This window comes from Mirounga leonina, unplaced genomic scaffold, assembly GCF_011800145.1.
Source record: "Mirounga leonina isolate KUSES-001 unplaced genomic scaffold, KU_Mleo_1.0 Mir_150, whole genome shotgun sequence".
Taxonomy (NCBI): Eukaryota; Metazoa; Chordata; class Mammalia; order Carnivora; family Phocidae; genus Mirounga; species Mirounga leonina.
This window is the reverse complement of record NW_023270374.1, coordinates 26,512,765-26,528,360: the sequence shown is the minus strand read 5'-3', so window position 1 is coordinate 26,528,360 and position 15,596 is coordinate 26,512,765. Positions and strand designations below refer to the sequence as shown.

Below are 15,596 nucleotides of genomic sequence, written 5' to 3'. Positions count from 1 at the left end.
ATCAAAATGCTAACAGGGTAACAACGACCTCAGAAAAATATACACTAAACAAATCAGAAGAGACCTTCCAGAAAGTGGTCGCTTTTCTGTTCAGAGAGTTGCTGCCATTCTTTTCTTTGACTTCCTGTTGAGTTCATAGGTATTCAGAATGGTTTGATACCTATGTAGCTGAATTCCTGGGACCAGACGAAATTTAGGTCTCCTATCCCTCCCCCCCCTTTTTTGTTCCCCCCCCCCCCCCCCTCGAGCTTTTACTTCTTACTGAAAAAATTGCTTGTCTGTGTTATTGTCTCTTGCCAGCTCCAAAGAATCAGGGATTTGGTCTGTCTTGTTTATTTGATATTACCTTAGCACCAAAAGTGTCTTGTATATATTAGGTACTCAATAAATAATTTTTTTTTAAGATTTTATTTATTTATTTGACAGCGACACAGCGAGAGAGGGAACACAAGCAGGGGCAGTGGGAGAAGCAGGCTTCCCGCAGAGCAGGGAACCCGACGTGGGGCTCGATCCCAAGACCCTGGGATCATGACCCAAGCTGAAAGCAGATGCTTAATGACTGAGCCACTCAGTCTCCCCTCAATAAATAATTACTGATCAAATGACTATACACTGGTATATTCAGTGTGTATAGTATATGCAATGGTCATGGAGTTCAAGTTAAGAGTTTATAAGCTAGGGGCACTTGGGTGGCTCAGTCAGTTGAGCATCCAACTCTTTATTTCACTTGCATCGTGGGATCGAGCCCCTTGCTGGGCGTGGAGCCTGCTTGGGATTCTCTCCCTCCCTCTGCCCCATTCCCCCATTCTGTCTCTCAAAAAAATAAAAACAAAATAAAAATCTTTTTAAAAAGTTTATAAGGCTGGTTTAGAAAATCTTCTTTGGGATTCAGAAAAATTTTGCATAATGTGAACAAGGGATAGTTTGTCCCCTGTCTCCCTGGCTGGAGTATGGACTGGTCTCACAACTTCATTATGGCTTCCACTTTCTAGTTCTCGCTTAAAAGTGACAAATAAAAGATAAAATTATCTAGAGGGTTATTCAGTAGAAAGGGGGATATAATGCAAGAAACTATAGGAAAATTCCAGAGACTCAACAGTAAGTAAACACTGCAGCAAGCTGACAGTGTCCTTGTCCAAATTAGAAATAACCGAGAAGACTAAGACATGTCCCATGTGATCCATCAGGGACTGCCACAGGGGAGGGTCAGTGAAGTTTTAACATCCCTTGTTAACTGTTCTCTGTCTGCAGCTTCTGGGTTTTTTGTCAGTTGTGTCCCACCAGAGGCTCAGCTTCCAGATCAGGATTAAATAATTTTTACCTGGGGCACCTGAGTGGCTCAGTTGGCTAAGCATCTGCCTTCAGCTCGGATCATGATCTTAGGGTACTGGGATCGAGCCCCGCATCGGGCTCCCTGCTCAGCGGGAGCCCGCTTCTCTCTCTTCTCCCCGCTCCTGCTCTCTCAGTCTTTCTCTCTCTCTTTCAAATAAATAAAATCTTTTTTTTGGTAAGATTTTTATTTATTTATTTGACAGAGACACAGCAAGAGAGGGAACACAAGTAGGGGGGCTGAGAGAGGGAGAAGCAGGCTTCCCGCTGAGCAGGGAGCCCGATGCAGGGCTTGATCCCAGGACCCTGGGATCATGACCTGAACCAAAGGTGGATGTTTAACGACTGAGCCACCCAGGCACCCCTAAATAAATAAAATCTTAAAAAATAATCATTTTTAGGGCGCCTGGGTGGTTCAGTTGGTTAAGCGACTGCCTTCGGCTCAGGTCATGATCCTGGAGTCCCGGGATCGAGTGCTGCATTGGGCTCCCTGCTCAGCAGGGAGTCTGCTTCTCCCTCTGATCCTTCCCCATCTCATGCTCTCTCTCTCTATCTCATTCTCTCTCTCAAATAAATAAATAAAATCTTCAAAAAATAATAATAATAATCATTTTTACCACATCGGGGCAGAGAAGACCTGTCCTCAGGAAGTATTAAGTGTTCTTTCTTTTCATGTGCAGCATCCAGGTACCACACACATAATCGTTGAGAGTCATTCCTTTTCCAGGAAGCATTTTTAAAATGTGTTCTCAACATTGTCAAGATTTTCCTAAGAGATTGCATCACATTCGTTGTTTCCTGGACTCATCTAAAGCAGAGCTTATTTCACTAGCCTACAGTGCTTTTCATTAACTTTTTTCACCTTAAAGTAGCTACATGTCATTTTTAAATAATGAGATGCTGCCTTTGTCTTTAATCTGAAACAAAGTAAACTATTGATCTTCAAAATGTTATCTTTAAGGTACCAAACAGAAGTAAAGAAACAATTTCCCCTTCTCTCCTATGGTCATTGAGAATGTAAACAATCATTCCCTTGTCATAGCTCCATACTTAGAAAAGCTACAGAAGGGGCGCCTGGGTGGCCCAGTTGGTTGAGCATCCGACTCTTGATTACAGCTTAGGTCATGATCTCAGGGTCCTGGGATTGAGGCCCACATCAGGTTCCACGCTCAGCAGAGAGTCTGCTTGAGGTTCTTTCTCCCTCTCTCTCTGCCCCTCCCTCCCTCCTTCCCTCTCTCTCTCCCTAAAATAAATAAATCTCACTCACTATATTAAAAAAAAAAAGGAAAGAAAAGAAAAGCCACAGAAAATATGTCAAGCACAGCATATTTGTTTTTGTTGGTCAGTGGACATGTGGGTTATAGGTGTTTTTCCAATTAATAATTTGAGTATCTTAATATCAATAAGATAAGACTATTTCTTTCTGAAACTGTCCTTTCTTTTTCTTTTTTTAGGTGGTCAAGGAGCTGGTCCTCCTCAAAACCAGATGCAGGTGTCCCACGGGCCACCAAATATGATGCAGCCCAGCCTCATGGGAATTCATGGCAACATGAACAGCCAGCAGGCTGGTAGTTCTGGGGTTCCTCAGGTGAACCTGGGCAACATGCAAGGCCAACCTCAGCAGGGCCCACCATCTCAGCTGATGAGCATGCACCAGCAGATTGTGCCCTCCCAGGGCCAGATGGTCCAGCAACAAGGAACCTTGAACCCTCAGAACCCTATGATCCTTTCAAGGGCCCAGCTTATGCCTCAGGGCCAGATGATGGTGAACCCTCAAAGCCAAAATCTTGGGCCCTCGCCCCAAAGGATGACCCCACCCAAGCAGATTCTTCCCCAGCAGGGCCCACAAATGATGGCACCACATAACCAGATGATGGGGCCTCAGGGGCAAGTTTTACTCCAACAGAACCCAATGATAGAGCAGATAATGACCAATCAGATGCAGGGGAATAAGCAACAGTTTAACACTCAGAACCAATCCAATGTCATGCCGGGACCAGCACAGATAATGAGGGGACCAACTCCAAACATGCAAGGAAACATGGTGCAGTTTACGGGACAGATATCAGGACAGATGCTGCCACAGCAAGGGCCCGTGAACAACAGTCCATCTCAGGTTATGGGGATTCAGGGGCAGGTCTTGCGACCACCAGGGCCCAGCCCACACATGGCCCAGCAGCATGGTGATCCTGCTACTACAGCAAACAATGATGTCAGTTTGTCTCAGATGCCTGATGTTAGCATGCAACAAAGCAACATGGTTCCCCCCCACGTGCAGGCCATGCAGGGAAACAGTGCCTCGGGAAACCACTTCTCAGGCCATGGGATGCCTTTCAATGCACCTTTCAGTGGAGCACCCAATGGAAATCAGATGTCCTGTGGTCAGAATCCAGGCTTCCCGGTCAATAAGGATGTCACACTAACAAGCCCATTGTTGGTCAACTTATTGCAGAGTGACATCTCTGCGGGCCATTTTGGGGTAAACAATAAGCAAAATAATACCAACGCAAATAAACCGAAGAAGAAGAAACCCCCTCGGAAGAAGAAAAATAGTCAGCAAGATCTAAAGTAGGTTGTGGTAGTTTCACCTCAAATCTTATTTATTTCTATGTGGACAACTTTTTTTGATGGAAGATTTTAAGCATATATAAAATTAGAACAGTATGAAATCCCTCTGCTTCAACAGTTATCGATTCATAGTCTGTCTTGCCTTCCTCTCACCATTACTTTTTTGATTATTTTAAAGCAAATTGACTAAATATTTCAGTTCTATGTATCTCTGAAAGATAAAGATGGTTGGTTGTTTTTTTATGAACACACAGTATCATTAACATGTAGAAAAACTCATTCATATTCTCACATATTTAGACAATGTTCAAATTTCTCTAATTATCTTAATTTTTTTTTTATAGTTTGTTCATATAAGGATTCAGACAAGGTTTATACATTGCAGTTGACTGATATATGTCTCCCAGGGGGACTGTGGCACATAGAAACTGGAAAGTAGCCAGTGCTGCCACATTGCACCTCCACAAAGCACTTCAGGCTATTAGTGGCTGTTGGGGGAGCCAGAAAGGCCAAGTGTGTTTTAGAGATGAAAACAATTTATGGAGATTCCTTGCCGTCTCAAATAGAAATAGCTTTTGGGGGGCGCCTGGGTGGCTCAGTCGGTTAAGCTTCCGACTCTTAATCTCAGCTCAGGTCTTGATCTCAGGGTCGTGAGTTCAAGCTCCGTGCTGGGCTCTGCTGGGCATGGAGCCTACTGTAAAAAAAAAAAGAAGAAGAAAATAGTTTTTTATACAAATGCCTTTCCTTTAAAGGCTCTCCATTTTGTTTTTGTTTTTGTTTTTTTAAAAAAGGCTTTCCATCATCCCTAGAAGCTTAAAACCTCATTTTAGGTTGGTTGGACCTTTTAAATCAGTTACCCTTTAAGTGAAGGTTCTCCAGGTGAGTTCGTTTGCACTCACTTCCTTCCTTTTGCAGGAAGGAAAATTAATTTATATGTCATGTCTTGAAACTAAGTGTTAATAATCATATTTTTGGCTTTGATAAAATGTTTCCAGAAGGAGTATTGATTAAACTGGGTTTTCTGCCTTTAATCATAAAATTGGAATTCAGAGACATTTGTTAGTAGGGAATAGTGACTATTGAATATAAAATGGGTTAATCAAAACAAATTGCTAGAACTGTAGAATAGGAGAGCTTTAGTTAAACAACCGTAAATGTTCAAAATAAAACCGACTGTCTCCATTCCTTCCCACAATATTTCCTTGATTGTACTCTAATATACCATATGCACTTGCTGCTTCTTGAATCTTACAAAAGTCTATAACTGTATATTAACAAACAATATTTTCCTGAATTCAGACCTAATAAGACCTTTAATTATCTAATTTTTCCAGTAGCTCTTTCTAAGTTAAATTCTTTACTGCTATCAACCTGCTATCCTGGGAGGATATTTATTCCTCCCAGTAGTCTAGGAGTAAAATTGCAAGGTTATTCAGTTGCCATTAGCATGCATTCTTGCTGTCTTCATGAGTCCTGAGGGAGATTGTGAAAAGGACCTTGTATAGCATCAGGGCTTCTAGGAAAGGGAGACAGTACGTCTAATAGGAAGAGCACCTGCTCCTAACTCTGTCAGTAGCTCACTGTGGAACCATGGGCCTCTTACACCTCTCTGGGCCTTTGTTTTCTCATCCATAACATGAGGTAGCTAGACCAGATACCTGAGATTTTTTTTTTTAGCAGTGCAGTTCCATGAAAGTAAAACCTACAGAATCCTTAAAATTTGAAGTGAGAGAGAAGTCATAGAAGGAACAAACTGATATAGGCATCTGGATGTGCTAAGGACCTGCTTCAAGTTCTAAATTTCCATGTGCTAGGACTTTTTAAAATGGATTTAAGGTAAGGCTTAGAAACTACACAGAATATAATGAGATCAAGTACGGTCTAAAAGTGGGTGACCAACATCAGGGCAAAGGGAAACTAAAGATAAGAAAGGTGCAGCTAGAAATAAGATTGTAAACCAAATGGATGCGAGCTGCTGGTTCTTTGGGAATTTGGGTATTAGTAATAACATTCTTTTCATTTCTTTTTCCCCTAGTAAAAATTCTAAGCTACAACCAGGTAAAAATGAAAGCATCCCAAAACCAACGGGGATGTCTGCAAATACTCATTCAGCAGAATTAATTAGCTTTGTTCTAGTATTCTCCGTTTTTCTTTGTTCTCTGAATACCATTTTTATCAGCCAGCCTACAACTTCTTGCAAGGTGTTGTGAATTATCCACAAAAAAAGAAATAATCTGGACTCCCCGATTGACCTTGATAACTACACCAAAGATAGTGTGGTTTCACAGAAACAGTACTTTATAATGTTGATAGCCCAAACTATGATCAGGTTTTAAAACATCTAAGGGATGGATGATTAATGTGAAAATCATTATGTCAGAAATTTGTAGAAAGCACTTTGAGTAAATAGCCATACTATTAGATTAAGTAGATTTTATGTAATGAAATTGCTGGATTATTTCTATGCCAAATACTGAATATTTTATCAGACTAGAGAGATGTAAGTAATGATAAAGATGATAATGCAAACATATTTTAGTTCTTCAGAAATAGGGGAGAGGTTAAGCTATTTTCATGTATAAACTATGCAACTTACTCTTAAATGTGTAATTTATTTTTTAGTACCCCAGATACTCGCCCAGCTGGGCTGGAAGAGGCGGATCAGCAGCCATTGCCAGGAGAACAAGGAATTAACTTGGACAACTCGGGCCCTAAACTGCCAGAATTTTCAAACCGACCACCAGGTGATAAAATGTTAGCTAAAGATTATATACTTTTCATCATTTATACAGCAGTGCAAGGTTTCTTTTCAAGGAAACAGTAGTAGTTTATTTTGTCTCCTAACTAGGCTTCTTTAGAGATAAAGTGTGTCTGATATTTGGAAACTTTGCCTTGATATTAAGTAAAAATTTCAAATACAACTTCTGAAGCTTGTGTATTATGTCGTATATACTGTTGACCCTTAAACAACACGGGTTTGAACTGCATGGGCCTACTTATATACAAATTTTTTCAATAAATACAGTACTATAAATGTATTCTCTTATTACTAACATTTTCTTTTCTCTAGCTTACTTTACTGTAAGAATACAATATATAGGGATGCCTGAGTGGCTCAGTCGGCTCTCTCTCTCTGACAAATAAATAAAATCTTAAAAAAAAAAAAGAATACAGTATATAATACATATAACACAAAATACATGTTAATGGAGTGTTTATGTTATCAGTAAGGCTTTCAGTCAGCAGGTAGGCTATTAGTATTTAAGTTTTGGAGGAGTCAAAAGTTATATGTGGATTTTCAACTGCGGGGGGGGGGGTTGGTGTTCCTAACCCCCACATTGTTCAAGGGTTAACTGTATATATATGGCTTAGATTAGTCTTCATTATTTTAAGTCCTCAAAAAATCAGACTGAAATGTCAAGTGCCTCTTTATTCTTGTCAATATCGAGGTTCTAGTTGGCATCAAAATGGAATAAGATTAAATGGAAAGATGTTTTCACTCTAATCCTGCTTGCCTGCCTTTCTTGCAGCCTTTCCTACTAGGGTTTTCTCGAAGCAGAGAACAGGGTTTACAGTAAGATTTTTCTATAGCAGTTTTATTATGAATCTTTAAGCATAAAAACTATAAGAGAGTAATAAAAAGACACTCATGTACCTACCACCCAACTGAATAATAAATAGGATCAGTATTGTTGAAGTCCCCTGTGTTATTCCCCTTTCTGACTATAAAATAATATTATCCTCTAAATGTTGAAAAGAAAAAAGCTCCTAAAATTCATTTATTCCAACCTAGGTGTTGCAGAAGAACTAAGGCCAGTATCTCTATACTTGTTATTGTTGGCCTGAGCAGTGATTTGTAACCGTAGTCGCCTGTGACTCAGTTAAAGACACACGAGCCTGTTATACTCAGGTCACTCTCCCCTGTGTATACAAAAGATTATGTTTTGTTTTTTCCTCACTAGTTATTACACCTCCTTTTTGGCATGTAAATGAGAATGACATTATTTGGGGGATAAACTTTAATCCACCCTTAATTTATGTATTTTAAAAGTGAATCAAAAAAAGAAGTAAATACATCATGATGTCAGTACTTTGTGTTATTTATTACAAATTGTTTGGGCACACCACACTTGCAGTCAGTGAGTTGCAGCAGCAGAGTTGAGGCGGGGAGGTCACCAGTCTTGACAGGTATATCCAAAAGGCATTATGAATAGGAAGGTACCGTCTTCCCTCAGACACATCTGAATTCTTAGGTGAATCCCAGGGGTCCTCACACACATACTGCTTCCTTTCCATAGTTTGTAAACTAGGAACCTATAGGCTGAATTTGACCTATTATGTGTTTGAATTGTCATGCAGTTTCTTAAACCAAACAAAAACCTGAATTTAAATGCCTTTAGACAGAACATCCATTCTGATCAGTTTGGCTCTGTCCACAGGACTACTACTGTCTTATCCCACACCACTTCTCTTCTTCACTACTGGCTTGGTGCCTAAAGGCATATGAGCTTTCATCCCTTGATTAACAAATAGGGTGTTTGGTTATGTTATAGACACCGTGTGTGCCCTGGCTTTCCTTCTCCACCATTCTGTCATGGCAACCCCAATCTGTCTTCTTTTTATTTATTTTTTTTTTGAAGATTTTATTTATTTATTTGACAGAGAGAGACACAGCAAGAGAGGGAACACAAGCAGGGGGAGTGGGAGAGGGAGAAGCAGGCTTCCGCTGAGCAGGGAGCCCGACGCGGGGCTCGATCCCAGGACCCTGGGACCATGACCCGAGCTGAAGGCAGACGCTTAACAACTGAGCCACCCAGGCGCCCCCCCAATCTGTCTTCTTATCATTAGTGCCCTTTGGACTGCCGCCTCCAGCTTCTGGAACCTTTATAACAGCTGTGCCCTCAGCTATTACTTTTGAGAGGCTGCTGTATTATCTGTTCTGCTCTCTTTGGTATTTACTGTGCTGCCTGGTGGGCTGATTTAAAGATAAAAGACATTTGTGTCATAGCCCAACCAAAGTGGACTTCTACAGAAATGACAATTTTAATATGGGAACCTGAGTTAAACCTGTAGAAGTGCCACATATTATTGGCTCTATAAATGTAAAGAAGTAACTTGGACCTAAAATAGAAAAGGATTTTTAAAAAATCTTCAAAACTGAATTCAGCACATTGTACTCAGTGGTGCCATGGAAATCTTTGGCCAGAAGACATTAATTAGCTATGGACCACAGGGTCTGACCCTATGGATCAGCAGCATTTGATAGCTCCTCTGTGAAAATTTTGAATCATCATTTCTGCCGACTGCCAGAGCCAACTCTTCTTATTCCTGCACCTTTGTAAAACTTTCCTTATGTACTTTTCATGCAACAATGGAATAAATCTAGTTTTTGAAATTGTATCCCAGCTATATCCCCACTTTTTCCCATGGAACCCCCTTTATTCCTGGTTAATGATTTTTCCTTTCTGCTGATTGTGTAAGGCTTTAGTTCTAAAATGCCAAGTAAGGGGGCGCCTGGGTGGCTCAGTTGGTTAAGCATCTGCCTTCAGCTCAGGTCATGCTCCCAGGGTCTGGAATTGAGCCCTGCATCGGGCTCCCTGCTCGGCGGGAAGCCTGCTTCTCCCTCTCCCACTCCCCCTGCTTGTGTTCCATCTCTCGCTGTCTCTGCTCTCTGTCAATTAAATAAATAAAATCTTTAAAAAAATAAAATAAAATGCCAAGTAAAATCTTCACAAAAGAAAGAATCATTTGAGCTCTTGCCTTCTGGAAATCTATAAGCCATTGTCCCCCAGATTCTTTTCCCGAAATTATTTTTTATTCCTGAGGGCAATGCTTCTGGCTTGCTTATTCTCCCATTGTGGATTCATAGAAAATATTTCTCCAAATAGAGTTTTAACATGTAAGAAAGTAAATGTAAATTAATATCCATTAAAAAATCTTCAGTGCCCTCAATTGACTTTCAATGTGTGTATCAGCTTCTATGAGCTCCTACTATTTATTAAACTGATTTACATCAGAGGGGCAGTTTAATTCAGTTGGGGTCCCCAAAGGATTGAGCCTGAAGGATGCAGCATGGTGCATGGAGCCAATGGATTGGAGTAATTTTAAATCCCTCTTAAGGAATTGAATCCTAGCATCTTATATTTTACTTCTGTTGAAAGAATAAAAAGGCTATCTTCGGTGCTGGCATTTTCCCAAAATCTAGCCTTAAAAAAATTAATCAGTGATAACAGAAAAAGTGAATCCTAAATGCCTTAGCTCATTCCCAAGGACAGTGGCATATTTATTATGCCCACGTGAGAGCCCAGTGCTGGGTGTTCAGCTCCTTGCTGTCGATGGGAATTGTTCTCATTTCTTCCGAATGAGTGGCTGGGACGAAGTTGGCCGCTCTGAGCGCGCAGCACACAGTGTCTGTCTGGTAGTCTCGGTGCAGTCGTGCCGCATTCACACCCTGAAGACTACGGAGCTCCAGGTTCTGGATGCTTTGCTTTGTGCTTCCGAAAGCAGTGTGCCCCTTGGCTTATGTTGGAAAGCGAGGGGCTGCCCCCACGCCCCTAGGAGCGGCCATGCCTGAGCTGTTCGTGCCCTGCCCGCGCCACCCAGACGAGTATTGCTTGGCTGTGCTTTAAAGGTAGCAGAGCTTTTCTTGCCGAAAATCTAACTTCCCTGATTTGGGGGGCTTGTTTTAGGTTATCCTTCTCAACCAGTTGAACAGAGGCCACTTCAGCAGATGCCTCCTCAGCTCATGCAGCACGTGGCAGCCCCACCGCAGCCACCACAGCAGCAGCCACCGCCACAGCTGCCGCCACCGCCACCACAGCAGCCGCCGCCTCCCAGTCAGCCACAGTCGCAGCAGCAGCAGCAGATGATGATGATGCTCATGATGCAGCAGGACCCCAAATCAGTTAGGCTTCCAGTCTCCCAAAGTGTCCACCCCACACGGGGCCCCCTGAACCCAGACTCCCAGAGAATGCCCATGCAGCAGAGTGGCAGTGTGCCCGTCATGGTCAGTTTGCAAGGACCTTCCTCCGTGCCACCGTCACCTGATAAACAGAGAATGCCTATGCCTGTGAATACTGCTTTGGGAAGCAATTCAAGGAAAATGGTATACCAGGAGAACCCCCAGAATCCTTCTAGCTCACCACTGGGAGAGATGGCCTCACTCCCTGAAGCGAGTGGCAGTGAAGTACCGTCTGTCTCAGGAGGCCCAAACAACATGCCTTCACATTTAGTGGTTTCCCAAAATCAGTTAATGATGACGGGGCCAAAACCCGGGCCATCACCCCTTTCAGCAACTCAAGGTGCAACTCCCCAGCAACCCCCTGTCAATTCCCTGCCCAGCTCCCATGGCCACCATTTTCCAAATGTGGCTGCTCCAACACAAACATCTAGGCCTAAAACACCAAACAGAGCCAGTCCCAGACCCTACTATCCTCAGACACCCAACAATCGCCCTCCCAGCACAGAACCGTCAGAAATCAGTCTATCCCCAGAAAGACTCAATGCCTCCATAGCAGGACTCTTCCCCCCACAGATTAATATTCCTTTACCTCCTAGGCCAAATTTAAACAGGGGCTTTGATCAGCAGGGCCTAAATCCAACAACATTAAAGGCCATCGGGCAAGCACCTTCAAATCTTACCATGAATAATCCTTCCAATTTTGCTGCCCCACAAACTCACAAATTAGATTCTGTGGTGGTGAATTCTGGAAAGCAGTCTAATTCTGGAGCAACAAAACGGGCTAGTCCAAGCAACAGTCGCAGGTCTAGTCCTGGGTCCAGTAGGAAAACCACCCCAAGTCCTGGGAGACAAAATTCCAAAACCCCTAAGCTTACTCTGGCCTCTCAAACAAACACAACCCTGTTGCAAAATGTGGAGTTGCCAAGAAATGTATTGGTCAGTCCCACTCCTTTGACCAATCCCCCTGTACCTGGGAGCTTCCCTAACAACAGCGGGCTGAATCCTCAGAATCCTACCATGCCTGTGGCTGCAGTGGGGGGTGTTCTCGAGGATAACAAGGAGAGCTTGAATGTGCCTCAGGACAGCGATTGCCAGAATGCCCAGGGTAGGAAGGAGCAGGTAAACATTGAGCTCAAAGCAGTCCCTGCCCAAGAAGTTAAAATGGTTGTCCCTGAAGATCAATCTAAAAAGGATGGGCAACCTCCGGATCCTAACAAACTTCCCAGTGTTGAAGAGAACAAAAATTTGGTGTCTCCTGCTATGAGGGAAGCACCGACATCGTTAAGTCAACTTCTTGACAACTCTGGAGCTCCTAACGTGACCATTAAACCCCCTGGGCTTACAGATCTGGAAGTAACACCTCCATTAGTTTCTGGGGAGGACCTGAAAAAAGCATCTGTCATTCCCACACTGCAGGATCCGTCTTCTTCTAAAGAACCCTCTAATTCCCTAAATTTACCTCACGCTAATGAGCCGTGTTCAACCCTTGTGCATCCAGAATTGAGTGAGGTCAGTTCTAATGTTGCACCAAGCATCCCTCCAGTAATGTCAAGACCTGTCAGCTCTTCCTCCATCTCCACTTCCTTGCCCCCAAATCAGATAACTGTTTTTGTAACTTCCAATCCTATCACAACTTCAGCTAACACATCAGCAGCTCTGCCAACTCACCTGCAGTCTGCATTGATGTCAACAGTTGTCACAATGCCCAATGTGGGCAGCAAGGTTATGGTTTCTGAGGGGCAGTCAGCTGCTCAGTCTAATGCCCGGCCTCAGTTCATTACACCTGTCTTTATCAATTCATCCTCAATAATTCAGGTTATGAAAGGATCACAGCCAAGCACAATTCCTGCAGCCCCACTGACAACCAACTCTGGCTTGATGCCTCCCTCTGTTGCAGTTGTTGGCCCTTTACACATACCTCAGAACATAAAATTTTCATCTGCTCCTGTACCACCTAATGCCCCCTCCAGTAGTACTGCTCCAAATATACAGACTGGTCGACCCTTAGTCCTTAACTCACGAGCCACCCCTGTTCAGCTTCCTTCCCCGCCTTGTACCACTTCTCCAGTTGTCCCTCCTCATCCCCCGGTCCAGCAAGTGAAAGAATTGAATCCAGATGAGGCTAGTCCTCAGGTGAGCACCTCAGCAGATCAGAGCACTCTGCCCTCCTCACAGTCAACCACAGTGGTTTCTCCCCTTTTGACCAATAGTCCAGGCTCATCTGTCAGCCGGCGAAGCCCAGTCTCCTCTAGTAAGGGCAAAGGAAAAGTGGACAAAATCGGCCAGATTTTGTTGACCAAGGCATGTAAGAAAGTTACAGGTTCTCTTGAGAAAGGGGAAGAGCAATATGGTGCAGATGGAGAGACTGAAGGCCAAGGGCTGGAGACCACAACTCCAGGGCTCATGGGAACAGAGCAGTTATCCACAGAGCTGGACAGTAAAACCCCAACACCCCCAGCACCCACTCTGCTAAAAATGACCTCTAGCCCTGTGGGCCCGGGCTCCACTTCGGCAGGACCCAGCTTACCTGGCGGTACTCTCCCCACCAGTATGCGCTCAATAGTAACCACTTTGGTACCCTCTGAGCTCATCTCCACGGCGCCGGCCACAAAAAACAATCATGTTGGCATAGCACCTGAGCCACGTGCGGGTGGCCTAGTGGAGGAGAAGGTGGGATCCCATCCAGAGCTTCTGCCCAGCATAGGTATGTACTTGGGGCCTGGCATCATCTCCTCATGTGAATTTTTTGATGACCTATCCCACAAAAGAAAGCATGACTTCTTTTCTACTTGGAGGAAGAAGAATGGGCCAGATGGCAGTAGTGGTAGTTTTATTTATTGGAAGTATTGGGAAATATACTTAAAAAAAAAAAAGTTTACATTTATTAACATGGTTCTCTCTCAGCTCCTGAAATAATGATAGGCCTTTCATTTATATAAAGTTTGTCAGTTTACAAGGTAGCCTCTTTACATATGTTGTCTCACATCATCATCATACCAACCATGTCAGGTAACCCTAACCCCATTCTGTGGATGAGAAGATCGAAGCTCAGAGTTCAGTATCTGTTCAAAGTCCATACTGTGAACCTCCAGTTTAACATTGTCCCTTAAAGGTGAATAGCAGCTTCTGCAAGTTCTCCTTACTGTGATAATGACTTGCTCTCAACAGTTTCAGAGCAGGGTTCTCATGGCCCCTTCCTCATTGTACTCTATCCCAGAGACTATTCGCTTCTGACTGGCTACTCCAAAGGAGAGCTTTTCAAAAACCCAGGTTTCATGATTATAGACCCAGGAGATGCAAAGTGGTTGAGAGACAGGCTTGAGTTAGTGTCACAGTGCCAGCATTTACCAGCTCTATGGGTTTAGGTAAGTTACTTGACTGCTCCAAACCTGAGTTTCCTTCTTTGTAATATGGAGACAGCAATAGTTGTAAGAATTCAGTGAGGTAATGTGTATCATGTGCTTGGCACAGAACATAGTAATCACATGTAAGTAATTATTACTGATTTCTCTTTGAGGCAGTCTCTTTGTAAATTAGGCCATTCCAGTTTGTGTATATCCTTAGATTATTTCCTATGTACTGTTAAGGTGGGCAAATGACAGGAGCATTGGTGTCCTTACACCTCCCCTCCTCCCTTCACACCCTGCCTCTCACACACACATGTTCCTTCTTCTGTGAGGCCTCAATGGTATAGAAGCTCTGTTTCCACAGAGTGGAGCCAATCACGCACTGCCAAAGCTGAGAAGGACCTTTGCTATATCCTAGGGAAGCAAATAATGCGTATCTTTTTTAATGCAGCTGAACATTTTTGAGTGGTAAGCCCTCAAAACATAAGCTTCAGGGTATGATCAGAGTTCAGATTCTGGTTATCAATCACAGTTGGATAAATTCCTTAACCTCTTGTAAGTCATGTACTTGACTTGTAAAAGGGAGGCTGTAATTCCTACCTCCCAGAATTTATACAGATACAAGGAGAGGCCTTAGCATAAAGTGGCCAGCACACTGCCTCACTCAGAGCTTTGGAAAGGTTAATTCCCCTTCTCTCTGCCTCTGTACTTCAATGCTGGAGATACAAGGAGGGATAAAGGCACTTGAAGAGTCCACTGCCCTTACAGGAGACAGAGACTTCACAGCTCTGGGTGCTCTAGGTTTCTGGTTCTAGTTCTGCCTCTAAGTGACCTCTAAAATTGAAGAAACCTTGTGTGACTTAAATATATTCTCTGCTATTAAATGTTTCTATTATAGAACTTTCCCCCCACATACCCAGAGAATAATGGTGAAGTGATGAAAAAATATTTTTATCTGAATCATATATAATCTTAGAGGAATATATGAGTTTTGGGGAGATGAACCTGTAGTTGGAAAAAAAACCCTCAATTTTAGTTGGGATTGTTTCCATTCTTTTTCAAGAGGCTTCTGGGTTTTTATCTTGAAAATGTGAGAAACCAATACTAGAGTTAAAAGTAAAAGCTAAGGTATAGTTTTAAGCTTTATGAGATAAGCATCCAAAATAAATTCTTAATACAAATGCATTACTGACTAGGCAGGCAGAGAAATCTACAAAATTCACAATTTCCACAATCGGGTAAAACTTACTGTTAGTTTATCTAGGATGTTAGACTGAAATGTCAAGATGGGAGGACATAATCCTTGAGTGACTGTGGCGTATCTATGCCCTTAATCTTTACTGTATGATCCAGGAAGCTCCCATTCTGGAGTACATTGCATATCCTGTTCC

At 42.9% G+C, this 15,596-nt stretch overlaps 1 protein-coding gene across 6 annotated transcripts in view; it reads left to right on the top strand.

The window, feature by feature from the left end:
- The window catches only part of NCOA6 (nuclear receptor coactivator 6), a 102,741-nt gene that overhangs the window by 71,771 nt on the left and 15,374 nt on the right, over nt 1–15,596 (top strand). For 5 of the 6 annotated variants that reach the window (XM_035006162.1, XM_035006159.1, XM_035006158.1 and 2 more), the window contains 3 exons: nt 2,784–3,897; nt 6,520–6,641; nt 10,587–13,562. In XM_035006162.1, coding sequence (XP_034862053.1) covers nt 2,784–3,897; nt 6,520–6,641; nt 10,587–13,562 — 4,212 coding nt within the window. The remainder of the gene's footprint in view (nt 1–2,783; nt 3,898–6,519; nt 6,642–10,586; nt 13,563–15,596) is intronic. The other variant, XM_035006163.1, reaches the window with a different exon arrangement.